Below are 14588 nucleotides of genomic sequence, written 5' to 3' on the forward strand. Positions count from 1 at the left end.
CGGTGTGTAGTGATTCGGAGAAGAGCGGGGGAGGGGCGAGGTGGGGTAAGGTAGGGTAGGGGTATGCCACTCTTCGAATTACCAAATTACCCCCTTTTTTTGTTGAACACCGCAACGAATTCACGATTTTACCCCTTCCATGACGGGTTTTTGTTCTCTGTACGATGTAAGCATCTTTTGACTTTTGTTCTCATTTAATGTCATTTGCCATTTTCATATCTGGATTTGCAATTTCAAAAAAAAATGGGGTGGTAAAATAAATGAATTTTTACACCTCATTCGAATTTAAGTGAATACCATTAAATGTCTCTTGCCATTTTTAATTGTGTATATTAAAAAATGTCCTTTATTTAATTGTGTATATTAAAAAATGTCCTTTAAATAAATTAATATATTGTCGTTCTGAGCTGTTTAAATATAGAGTGCAAATAGACAAAGTTTAGATAATGAGACTTTAAAATACTCGAGCTGTCCATCATTAAGTGATTCATTTAAAATAGACACAAAATTAATGAAATGTGAAATAATATGACTGGAATACAATAGCAAAATATAAGTTTTATTACTATACTAAAAAGTGTCAATCAAATAAAGAATACAATGTCAATATGAGCTGTTCAAAAAATATAAAGTGCAAATAGACAAAGTTTAGATAACCGACTCACGTTGTCCATCATTAAGTGATTCGTTTGATATAGACACAAAATTAATGAAATGTGAAATAATATGACTGGAATACAATAGCAAAATATAAGTTTTATTACTATACTAAAAAGTGTCAATCAAATAAAGAATACAATGTCAATATGAGCTGTTCAAAAAATATAAAGTGCAAATAGACAAAGTTTAGATAACCGACTCACGTTGTCCATCATTAAGTGATTCGTTTGATATAGACACAAAATTAATGAAATGCGAAAGAATGTGACTGGAATACAGTAGTAAAATATAAGTTTTATTACTATACTAAAAAGTCTCCATCGAATAAAGAATATACTGTCAATATGAGCTGTTCAAAAAATATAAAGTGCAAATAGACAAAGTTTAGATAACTGACTCACGTTGTCCATCATTAAGTGATTCGTTTGAGACAGACACGAAATTAATGAAATGCGAAAGAATGTGACTGAAATGCAGTAGTAAAATATAAGTTTTATTACTATACTAAAAAGTCTCCATCGAATAAAGAATATGTTGTCAATATGAGCTGTTCAAAAAATATAAAGTGCAAATAGACAAAGTTTAGATAACTGACTCACGTTGTCCATCATTAAGTGATTCGTTGAGATAGACACGAATTTAATGAAATGTGAAAAAATGTGGTTGGGAAAATGTTGGTAAAATATTAATTTTTAAAGTAATTAAATTTGAATAAAATAAATTAATAAAATATTGAGACCTATTTACTAAATTAAAAAATAAAATAAAGCATGTAATTATTAATACCGAAGAGTGGCAAAATGTAATATTTAATGGGTGACAAATATAGAGTATTAAAAATGATTTTAGAAAATGAGACATTATAAGAAAAATAGAAAGGGTGTCTTCTAAGTATGATGAGGAGTACGATACAACGACTCTGTTGAAGAATAATTTAGAATTGTAATAATGGCACATTTCAAATATTTGTGAAATGAAAATTGGTGAATTTTAAACATTATATATTGCGGAATATTAATTAGACGAACTGTTCATTTTTATTGTGATTTTACCTTTTATTTCAAACAAATTTCATTAACAAGTTCACTATTTTACCCCCGATACAGATTTCTGCCGATGTAAGAATCTTTTGACCTTTTAATTATTAAATGTCATTCACCATTTTTATATTTGGATTTGCAATTTTTATAGTTGGGATGGGGAAATAAGTGAATTTTTCCACTTATTCAAATTTAAGTTAACAACACTAAATAGCTTTTTCTATGTTAATTTTATTACTAGTAGTATTAAATAATAGTCCTAAATATAAAATTAATATATGGTCAATTATGAGCTGTTCAAAAAATATCAAGTGTAAATAGACAAAGTTTAGATAACAGAACTTTTAAATAGACATATTGTCCACCATTAAGTTTTTCGTCTGAGATAGACACGGAGCTAATGAAATGTGAAAGAATATGAATAAAAAAGGTAATTACCATTTTTATAATTAAATTTGAATAAAAAAATCAATGAAATATTGTTATTTCACTTAACAAATATATTATAAATTAAATAACACATATAATTATGGATGTTTAAAAATGGTAAAATGTGATATTTAATGGATAACAAATAGAGTATTATAGAAATAATTTTAAAAAGTAAGATCCTATAAGAAAAATGAAAAGGATGTCTTTGAAATAAATAAATATATAAAGTACAAATAAACAAAATTTAGATAACAGAACTTTTAAATATTCACGTTGTCCATCATTAAGTGTTGCGTTTAAGATAGATATAGATTTAATGAAATGTGAATAAAGGTTATCACTGATGAGTATTAAGGAAATATTTGAATAGAATACACCTATTAAGGAATTATTTTTAAAAATGATACCCTATAAAGAAAAATGAAAAGGATGTCTTCTAATTAGGAATGATACATTACAACCAACGACTCTCATGGAGTCTAATTTAGAATTGTAATAATGCCGCCACATTTCAAATTTCATTAACCTTACAATTTTGGTTATTTATTAACTTTTGGTAATTACAATAGTACAGTATCAAATTTGAAAATCACACATCCGTGGACTTCCATGGAGACTGATTTAGAATTGTAATAATGCCGCCACATTTCAAATTTCATTAACCTTCCAATTATGGTTATTTAATTGTTTTTTGGTAATTACAATAGTATTAAATTTGAAAATCATACCTCAATGGACTAAAACCTAAGACATTTGGATAATTGGACTCAAGTAATTTGTGCTGCGATTGAGTAAGAAGTACGAATACACGAAAAATAATTTGAAGGAAATTTATTTGACGTTGACTTGTGTATGGTATTTTGCATTTTCAATTAAACGGAATAAAATTCTTCCAAATGTAGAAAAGTCCACAAGTTAACGAGCAGATGGTGTGGCAATCTTGTTGTTACATTTCACCGATGTATTTCTAAAATTGGATAACAGTACTTTCATTCTGATTTGATATGATTAAAATAAAAATATTTTATGTTACATATTTATAAGAAACTGTTATGCATTTTAGTTTAGCGTATAAATTCATTCACGTCGCAAATTCATTTAAATGGAGGTATAGAGATTGATTGAAATGCTATTAATTAAAATGGAAGTATAGAGTTAGGTTAAAATAAAAATATTTTATTTTATATATTTATATAAAGAAAAATGATATGATGCATTTAGCGTATAAATTCATTGCATTCACTATTAATTTAAATGCATTAAAAAAAGATGATGCTAAATGGTCATAGTGTGGCCGGCCACACACTTAAAAAATTAATAAAATATGGTGTAGTTATTGCTAATTAATCAAAATAAGTTTACCTCAAAAACATCAAATATATTAGGACTATTGTACCCTTTTACTTGAAATACAACATTTGTGTTGTTGTGATGTTTAAATATTTTTTATAACTTTTAATTATTATGCAGTAGTTTATCTACATCAGTTTCATTTCCTTTTATTATTAATTTATACGTATACTATTTATTAAACATATTATAGATTGATTCCATGTTGATTTACAAATATGATATGACACATTGTTCAATAAACCGTCTCGGCTAAGATGACACATTGCTTAGCCGGCACGGGATTTTAGGAGTTATTGGTTAAAGTGTTTAATTGGAGAGAGAGAAGGTGGGGGTGAGTATTAAAGTAGAGAGATAAAGAAAGATGTATATTTTAATAGGAATGAGAAAAAGTGGTTGGGTGTATTAATTGAAGAGAGAAAGTTACCAAAAAAGGAAATGTTTCATCTTAATTAAGACAAACTAAAAAGGAAAACGTGTCATCTTAAGCGGGACGGAGGGAGTACTTAATTTTTTATTATTGAACCATAACATAATTTATTAATATTTAATAATAAGCATTATCTTGAAATCTATTAATCATATACTAATGCATTTATTCTATTTTTTATTATTTGAATGATTATAAATTCAAACTTATCTTAAATTCAGTTGAAGGTTCAATTGCTCTTTGACTCAATTTATTAATTAAAAAATTTAAATTGATCTTTATATTTAATGAAATAATTTAGTGTTTTAGTTAGGCCTGGAGATTCGGTCGGTTCGGTTCCGACCGAACCGATTTGTCGATTAACCGACTCTTATTTTTTCTAAAATCTAGAACCGAAACCGAACCCTTAGTCGGTTCGGTTCCTCAAAGAACCGATCGGTTCGGACCTACAGGTTCTTCGGTTCCACCGAAGGAACCGAAATCAGTTACGGTTAGAGAAGCGGAGCAGCAATAGCGGCAGTCGGCGCAGTACGTAGGAGCATCGGAACAGCAGCAGCAGAGAAGAGTGGCTAGGAGAGAGAAACGGCGGTCAGAGAAGCAGCGGTGGTCGGTGCAGCAACCGCGTCGGAACAACAACTATCGAAAACAGTGGCAAGGAGAAGAGAGCAGTGGCAGTAGGTGCAGCAGCCGCATTAGATATCAACGACAAAGAAGAGTGACGAGGAGGAGAGAGCAATGGCGGTCGGCGTAGCAGCCGCGTCGGAACAGCAACAACAAAGAAGAAGGAAGAAGAGAAGATAACAAAGGCTCTTTTTTAGAAAGAGCAGCAAGTCAACAACTGTTCTTCTTAGTTAATGTCTTTTACAATTTTTATTTAGTTTGATTGATGATTGAATATGGTGAAAAATTAAAATTCAATCAACTATTATGGTTCTTCGGTTATAACCTTTTGATTCTCGGTTAACCGAGAACCGCCTAAATCCAAAACTCACTAACCGGAACTGAACCTTAACCTTATTTTTTCTGTTCTCGGTTACCGATAACCGAAAAAATAAGGTTCGGTCCCCGATTAATCGAGAACCGGGAACCGTTTCCCCACCCCTAGTTTTAGTCGTTCTTAGGTTCATTATATCTTCATTTAGTTGAATAATTAAAATTTCAATTGATACTATATTCAATTTGAATTACTGAAATATTTATCAATTGAATTGCATTTATTTAAAATTACAACTACAATAACTTCGTGATAAAAAGTAATGCACTTTGTATGTAGGCAAAGTAGCAACTACCATCACCCATGTATGCCCAAGATGAGAGGTATTTCAAAATACGGAAAGAAGTCCCTTCAAATAAAATTCCATGTTGATATTATGTTTTTTACATTATTTTGAACAAATAATGGTGTGGTAACTAAATAGTTTATCAATTTAATTTAATTTGAATTTTTTTTGTAAGATTATAATTTTTATTTGTAATAATATAATTAAAAAATAGAAGAAAACATTAAAGAATACTATAAGTATTCATTTTGATAGAAATAAATTTTTTTAATTAATTTAATACAAGTACTATAATTTAGTAATCATTTATAAAATTAATCTTAATTATCATAGTTTTAGAAGTAATTCCATCATCGATCATCAGCTAGCTCATTTTGAATGTAGATGATTAATTTATACTATCATCATTACTATTTTTAACATCTGACTACGTACAAAGTAAAATAATAAGTAAAAATACTAAGCTAAAATAACGGTAATGGTAATGGTACTGTAATGGTAATGGACTAACAGTATCACGGTGTAGCACATATTATAATCTATATTAACAATAATAATATTAATTACTATTATTATTAGATTATATCACAACTTGGAATTGGAAGATATATTAATATATAAACTATTATGATATGATTACTTATTTTCAAAATATAATAGTAGTATATTATAGGCTCATAGATTTAATATACTAATGTTGGGAAGGATTTTGATATTTGTAAGGGAGTGGGAGATGGTAGAGACTTACATGGAATTGAAAATTTTATGTTTTAAAAAAATATTGTCCATTTAAGATTTAATGAATTTTTAAAACAAAATTAAGTTAGAACCTAACATAGTGTGTTTAAATTAAAGAGAAAAAGATGATTATGTAAACACAGCTACTATATACCATAGTATATAAAACAATAATTAGTATATTGATTTATGAAGTTATATTTTATGCACACTATGTTTATAGTATAATTGATACTTTTAAAATATACTCCACATGATAAAAATATTATAGGATATATGATCGTGTCACAACTTATAAGCTATTATTGATTTCAATTTTAGTGTGGTATAATAGATAAATATTTAAAAAAAGATAAAACTTAAGCTTAAAATAAAAAATAGTTTAAAAATAAATCACTGAAAAATAGAAAATTAAAAAATAAATGAATCTAAAAAAGAAACGAAAGAACCGATTAGAGAAATGAAATCAATAAAAACAAATACAATTAAATAGAAAGGGTAATAGTGTAAAGTTATTAGAGCATTAAATGAGGTGTTTAAATCATTAATAGCAATAACATAAAAAATTTACTAGAATGCCATTTTATGACTAGCCATAATGTGGCCATATAGTATTACCCTAAAAAAAATATTGGTTCGGAGATCAAACCCGGGAAATGTTTTTTCTATGTACAATACAACTCATTTTCACCGCTAATGCAATTTATTTGTGCCTGAAATACAAATAGTATTTACATGTTATCATATTATCATGGTTTCATTTTAACCAATCACTATACGTACATATCTATGTGTGTGATAATTGGATTTTTCTCGTAAATGAGTATAATGAAGAATACATAAAAAATAATGAACAAAAAGTAAATGAATAAATATAATTTTTTCCCTCTTCAAAATTTGTACCTAGATCCGGGCAATAATATTTTACAAGATACGAAAATCCGACACGAACACGCAAAAGTTGATGGATTTTGGTGAAGTTTTATTAAGTTTGGGTCCTTGCCAGATCGACCAAGTAAGAATTTGATGATTTCGGATTGTGTTTGGATAAGTTCATTTAGAAATAATATTATTATTTTAAATATTTTTAAAATATTATACATAAATTTTATTATTCAAGTTTGAGTTATGATAAAGTTTTTACATCTGATTTAATTGCGTAATATCAAGTTTTAATCGTGCAATATCAAGTTTGGGTCATTATTGTGCCGTGTCAACTCAAATTGTATCACATCTTTAACAGTAGGGCTGGAAAGTTTTGATACAACACGAAAATCTGACACAAACATGCACTAAGTTAATGGGTTTGAGTCAAGTCTTATTGAATTTTAGTTCTTATTGGATCAATATTGAATTTATCAAATAACAACTCAATCTGCATGATACCAGCCTAACCTAGATGTTATATTTACTCCCTCCTAACCTCAATGGTAAAAAGACCCCACATTCCACTAACTCATTCCACTCACATATCATTTAAAACTAATGCTATATACGAGTGAGACTCTTATTTCACTAACTTTCTTCCACCCACTTTTCTTAACATTTCTTAAAACCCGCGCCATTTATAAGAAATGAGACTCTTAATCGTGGACGGATGGAATATTTAGTAATAAATGCATTCACTATAAATCTTATAAATATTTGTGATCCGGAATGATCTCATTTTTCATTCTCACTTTGACCTATAAATACGAGCAATTCCCAGTGTGAGAATTAGGATAGGAATACATATTACTCATTTTATTCGACTTAACGTGATTAGACGAAGGATCAAATGAAGTCTAATCCGTGAATAATGTAAAAAATTAGTTCCTTTATCTACTAAATCAATAATTATTCATCTTGTTATTTTTGTTCAGTGAGACATAGTAACCGTTACCATAAATATATACACACTTATTTTATTTGACTTAACAATGTTAAAGGAAGGATCGAATGAAGCCTAATCCATGAATAGTGAAAATAATAGTTTCTTTAGCTACTAAATAATGTTTCATTTTATTATTTCGGTTCAGTGAGAACTAGAATTGGAACTGATACCATGCATATATACTTATTTTATTTCACTTAACTAGATTAATAAAAAGAATATTTCCTCCGTTCATGATTTAAAGATTCGATTTGGTTCAGAGCGAATATTAAAAAATTGATTGATTATGTGAACGAAAATGAGATTAAAAGTGATATAATACGAATTACACTTTTATAATTATATAAGTGTGCAAAATTTAAATAGTATGAGATCCACATACAAAATGTGGGAAAACAAGTACTAGCAATACATGTTTAAAAATAGTGCATTCCATAAATGGCACAATAAGTCATTATTTTATAGATCGATGAAATATATAAAAAAGAGATTTATTTTACTAATCTATTCAATCAATTCACCTTAATATCAACCGGACCAAAACGAGACTTTAAATTATGAACGGAGGAAATATTATTCGTACACTTTTCAAAATAAAGTAGTCCAAACAATCTGCGGAAAGCAGTGCCTAGATCGGCATTAATAAAAAAATAAACACAACAAAAAATATGAGAGAAAGGAAGTGTGTTTGAAACTAAAAAGATTAGAAACGCTTTATCAAAAAAAAAAAAAAAAGATTAGAAACTGAAGTAAGAGTGGAAGGAAAGCATAGGACATGACATAATTTTGTTGAGGTATGAAATGCATGCCTCCACTTCACTTTTTACCAAACCACAAACACTCATACTATTCCTACTGGCGTTGTGTAATCCACACTATTCATTCACAATTCTCCCGTGACACCTCTACCCGTTTTGATTCCATTTTTGTGTCAGCATCTATAAATTCACTTTCATTTATTTACTGTATTTTTTTAAATTTTAATAATCTAGTAAGTACCACAAATTTAGGACTAGCAGTGGTGGGCCAGTGCCCACAATGAAGAATATTATGACCCAATACTTGAACAGCCCACAATTCAAAGACTAACATGTTATACACTTCAGAAAATTATGACCCACTAGAACAGCCCACAGTCGACTAAAATGTTCTCTCTACTACAAACAAAACTGAAAACACATTAAGATATCCACTTGAAAACTCGGAGACGTTGTCTCGATAGGAATGTTACCATAGGTGAGATGAGATCCAATTGAAAATCTGTGATATTATCAATTCATGTTGTAAAGGGTAGTGATATCTACATTTTTTTCAGATTGGTAAACATAATATTGGTGAGTTGATAGATATTCACTGATGTGAAGAGTTAGTCATAAGTGATAGTAGTAACTAAACTAATTAACTCACTATGTAACTCAACCGAATTTATTAATTTCACATAGTTAGTTAATTAATTAAAATGAGAAACAACACTAAAAGTAAATACTGATTATAAGTTATCATAATTAAAGATAAAATTAAATAAGTTTGAAATCAAATCAACATGGAAAAATATACCTAGGGATTAACATTCAGCTTTTGGTTCATTTTTTTTACTCAAATCGAACCGAACCGCACCGAACTGAATTATAAAAAATTCAAAATCCAAACTATGAAAATTGATCTGAACTGGAAAACTGAAATTGCATAATTATATCCAATGAAATTCGAAAACCAAAATCCAAACTACAAAAACCATCCAGAAACTACAAATCTTTAGAAATACGATGAAAAAAATACATTTTCCGATCCAATGTGAATTTCACCACCTTTTTCTTATAGCAGCTGCACACTTCTATGATCTCATAATAACAAATAAGCATTACTACTAGCGTCAACAACGTGAATTTTCTTTCACCTAACCTTCATTTCCCCACTTAATTTTATATTTAAAAGAAAATTTATACAAGAGATTATTCTTGATATGATTTCTGTTATCATGATAAAAGAAAATAATAAACTCTAGACTATTAGTATTTTATATTAATAATAATAATAATAATAAATGTATGAAGCTTTGTTATTAAGTACTCACCCCGTTCCATCATAAGCTAGACACTTCTTTTTCACGCTCATTTTGAGAAAATGATAATACTCCTATAAAATAGTCAAAGTAGAGAGAATAATGTAGATAAGAGTTTTCCTTACATTATTCTCTCTTAATTTACGTTATCTTTACTTAAACTATTTTATTATTATTATTTTTTAAACTAGTGCAAAATTGAAGCGTCTCGCTTATAATGGGACGAGGGAGTACAATTTTAGTTTTTATGCACAAAGGTAATTTATAAACTGTTCAACAATTTGTTACTATTACATCTAGAAGTTTATCGACAATTTTTAGAAAAGAGTTTTATGCCTTTAATTCACATTAAAGATGAAGATTAAATTATTTTTAATCATATATATAGATACGTTACTAATTTTAAAATCTAATTAAAAAATTATCATCATTCAACATTAATGTGGAAACTGCCAATTTTGGCCAAAATTCAAAGCATGCGTCTCTTGGCAGCATTTTGACACAATTTATTTGTAAATATCTTCGTACCATTTTAAGTGCAACATTTTTTATTCGGTACGAGATTTTCTGTAATTTTTGTTGTTGAGTTGATTCTAAAGTAAATAATGTAGATAAGAGAATAATAAAAAACAATATTTTTATGTACTATTTTAATAAACATGTCAATAAGATTGAAACATCCAAAAAAGAATGTGCCTGCCAAGTAGACAGAAGTAGTACAACTTTTCACCTAGGTATTAAAAATAGGAGTACTACATGAATTTAAAAAGAAAACAACTTCTTAATGACATTTTAAAAAATAACTCCAAACCTACCCCTTTACCATTAGTAGATATAGATAGATTTTGACCTCCCAATTTTTTTCTTTAGTCCATGTTGTTAATGGATTTACTCGCGCCTTTGGACTCTGGTCAGGCGATTTCATGGAACTTTGAAAAGGAATGATTCCCAGCCAAGGTTTATCAGATTTAATTTGTCTGAACTTTATTTTTGCGAGAAAAAGAGTTTGAGGGGATAATGAGAATTTTGTGCTCTTATCACAATGTTCTTTCCGAGGTAAATGCTTCAATGCACCCCCACCCGATTCCTTTACCCAGAAAATGACCCTTTTTCATGCGGGCTTCGGCAGGCTGATGCTCAAACACAGGCCACCAACATAGTCCCTACGACCCTACCAAACACAGTTGATGTCCTAAATAACATTGCTGACTGGGAGTTATCAGCACTGCCTCTAAGAGTAGGTAACTAAGAATTGAATGACTAGAGGTCTAAAGATACATGGCTCGTGATCACTAATCATTAACCGTAACAACAGCAGGCAAATCACAGAGTGTCTAGAAATCTGGGTAAGGCAAGAAAGCACAGATACTAGCAACAACCCATCAACTGATATTTGAAATGGAATTCGAGTGATATTGCAGCATGTTCTTAATTACACAACACTTCCCGTGTGAAGGCTAGGAACATTTTAAAAAACAGCATGAAGCATCAGAATAATTACAAATAAAGCACATAATTGTTATACAAACTTGACTATTTGTAGAAGCCAGGATTAAGAGAGAACTGGCTCTTACCAAAGTAGGGCGAGGCCGGGGCTAGGAGTTGGAGGCACCCAGACCACTCCAGATAAGCCGGTCACTCATAAGACCCAAAACCAGGATAGGATAGAGCCAATTGCCAGACCAACAATCAAGTACAACACCAGCACGATCCCTGCTGTCTCAGCATGCTGTAACCGGACAGTTTTGGGTGCCAAAATCATCAGGACGCAGGTAAAGTAGCCATTTGTGAGACCAAGAAGACAGGTGAGGATCATGACTGGAATTTCTGATCTCAAAATATCAGGGCCGTGCAAGCAACCATAGAAGAGAGGCAGAAACAATAGCCTTGCGAAAGTGCCACCAATAGCAGCTTTGGCATTATCCATGAGATACAGAGGAGTCAGAGTTTTACCAACCAGATCAAAGACGTTGTAACAAGCAATAAGAACAATTGGGAACCAGTCCTTCAGAATGTCAGAATGTACATCTTCTGTAATAGAACCGGGGAAAATACACAATGTCACAACATATATGACCATGATTCCATACCCATACCATTTCACGGTCCCAACAATCTCCCACAATGTCGACCTCCATAGCTTTCCAGTAAGTTCCCCTTTCTGTTCCTTCTCCTCATTTGCTGCAACCTTTTTCAGATCGTTGTAATATTTTATGACTGGAAGCTTATGTGCTACATTATAGAAAATTATGTTTAATATCATCACAACAATGCTGAAGATGAAGTAAAGGTTGGCGCTTTTTCTCAGTCCACTGGCATCTTGAGGATATATAGCCTTGGTTAAAACCCTTAATAATGACACGAGGACTCCTGCATTTGACAAATTCAATATTAACAAGGTAGCAAGAACACATTTTTAGTAACACACCTAAAATAGTGGAACCAACACCTAGGGGTGAAATTGAGCAAGGAAGTAAGTATATTAGTAGCATCTAATTTCTGAAGCTTATTCATCAAGTTGTATCCCGTTATGCAAGTGAGCAAATGTACAACCTCTTTATCTAAAGAAAAATATGTTAAATCTTTTTTTTTCTTCAGCACATAACACGGTATTCAAACAGTTGAACTTGAAAGACATGTAATCGAACTGCAAATATCATGCACCAACAATGCATTCAAACAGTTGCAAGCATTTGCAAAACAGTGTAAATCTTTGCAATAAATACCCGAGATAATGTAATTTTGGCATTACATTATAAGCAAAATAGTAAAGACAAATCATCATTGATGGAGTAATTCCGAAAGATCTCTCATCGCCTAGATAAATGAAAGAGCTTTGCCATTGATGCCTAACTATGACACAGCTGAACTAAACATGGTTGAATTTCAAAATGTGTTGAGCTAAAACAGAAGGTGAATCACATGCTTAGATTGAGTTGCAAATATAGAAACATAAACCCGAATCCACTAACCCCCAACTCAAACCAGAAACACCAGCAGATGCATCTTTGAACTAACACACAAAAAGTCAACATCACGGTTTCAATCTTGAAATTGCTAGCAATCAACTCATAAGGATGAAAACTAAAATTGGGGAACAATATGAGATCCCTAAATCCCTTGTTTACACAGAGTTGACCAAAATCCAATGCAAGTCAAAATCATCAAACAGCCAAAAGCATTTTCAATCAAAAAGGTTATTATTCACCAGAAGCTGCAGTTCCAGCCACCACAGCCTGCATATATCTCTCCGGCAGCTCCCCGGCATTCCCCACGACACCCCCCTGCACAAGGCCGTCCGCCACTCCACACAGTCCCACCACTCCCACAGTCACATAGTATGCGCCGTAAACGCCGACGCGCCCCTCGACATACCACACGTCCATCAGCGGCACCACCACCAGCGAAAGCAGGAACAGCGCGTAGCCCGCATTGATCCTCACGAAGGCGTTCGATTTGTGGGCGAAAGCGATGGCGATCAGCACCGAAGCCAGCCCCAACAGCATGTAAACCACGGCGAAGACGCGATCCACGGACGCGTCCGGGTACAGGAAGGAGAAGTAATCGACGGCGGTGATGAATGCATTCCACGGCAGGAGATAGCCTGCGCCGAGCGTGAAGTAGATAATGTATGCTAGGTGGAACGTGTCCCTGGGGATCTTCACTTGGTTGGGGCTCAGGAGCAGGGCGGCGGACTCCGAGTCTCCGTTCACCGCGGCGATGGCGGTAGTTGTACCCATCGGCGGTTTGTTAATGAATTTGGGTGATTTTTTTTAGTTGAGACGATGAGTTTGTTGCGATTGGACGAATCCTCAATTTTGGGGATTTGAGATAGTTTGTTTGGATATGGGCTATGGGGCGAATGTGAAATTTGTGGAATATGTACACGATTACTCAAGAGTCAAGTCTAAACCATGTATATATTCTACTAATCGGAGGAAACTGCATTAGAATAACAGGAGAGAAGAGATACTGTACGATTTGAGTAATCTTTTGCGTGGATGAGTTAAATCTGACGTTTCAAATGCTTATGGATTTAATTATGTCCAATTAATTTAATCATGCCCACCGCTTCGCTTCACTTTTAATGGAGGATACTGTAGTAGCACTGTAGCACATAATAATTGCCACGGGAATTGTTTATGCTACCAATTACTACCAACTAACAGTGATTGTGTCCACATTGACGAATCCAAAGAACAAAACTCGAAGAATCAGGGATAAATACAAAATAAATAATAACTAAAATATTTATAATTATTATTTAAAAAAAAGATGCAAAATATTACTCTTTCTATATATATGAACGTGAGAAAAGTTCAAGTTAAAAGCATCAATATAAAAATGTAGAAAAGTGTTAGAAAATTAAAGTGCATTATACTATTAACAATATTGGATATCAAACTTTGGTCTTATTTATAAAAAAATAATTATTGAAAGATCAGTTATTTATTATTAATCTAGAGTCTGGACTAAGAATTATGGCGCAACAGCACAATTGTGTTTGCAGATAAAAATATGCTACACCTATGGGCTTTAAACCTTCTTTAAAAATAGAAGCCCAATAACATTTACACTTTCATATTTTAGGCCCAACATCAAGCCTCCAACTCAATAGTAATAGCACTTCATCTCCTTCACAGATTAGAGCACTCCCAATGGGTTCCCTTAAAACTCCCTTATTTCTCCCTTATTTCTGCTACATCAGCGCCACATCAGCACT

At 31.5% G+C, this 14588-nt stretch overlaps 1 protein-coding gene across 1 annotated transcript; it reads right to left on the reverse strand.

Moving 5' to 3' along the window:
- Window positions 1-11234: 11234 nt before the first annotated feature.
- On the reverse strand, window positions 11235-13750 carry ENT1 (equilibrative nucleotide transporter 1). Its single transcript, XM_048107635.2, has 2 exons — window positions 13074-13750; window positions 11235-12235 (listed from the first exon to the last, which is right to left on the reverse strand). The coding sequence occupies exons 1-2, from the start codon at window positions 13603-13605 to the stop codon at window positions 11505-11507; spliced, it is 1263 nt and encodes a 420-aa protein (XP_047963592.1). The 5' UTR covers window positions 13606-13750; the 3' UTR covers window positions 11235-11504.
- Window positions 13751-14588: the final 838 nt, after the last annotated feature.

Source organism: Salvia hispanica, chromosome 6 (assembly GCF_029641045.1).
Source record: "Salvia hispanica isolate PSC_SH4W2 chromosome 6, Shi_PSC_v1, whole genome shotgun sequence".
Lineage (NCBI taxonomy): Eukaryota > Viridiplantae > Streptophyta > Magnoliopsida > Lamiales > Lamiaceae > Salvia > Salvia hispanica.

Excerpts from the sequence above, each read along its gene's own strand:
- ENT1 (XM_048107635.2), bottom strand. The coding sequence starts at position 13,605 with ATGGGTACAACTACCGCCATCGCCGCGGTGAACGGAGACTCGGAGTCC. Across the intron at positions 12,236-13,073 it reads GGCTGGAACTGCAGCTTCTG|GAGTCCTCGTGTCATTATTA; the intron begins GTGAATAATAAC and ends TGTCAAATGCAG.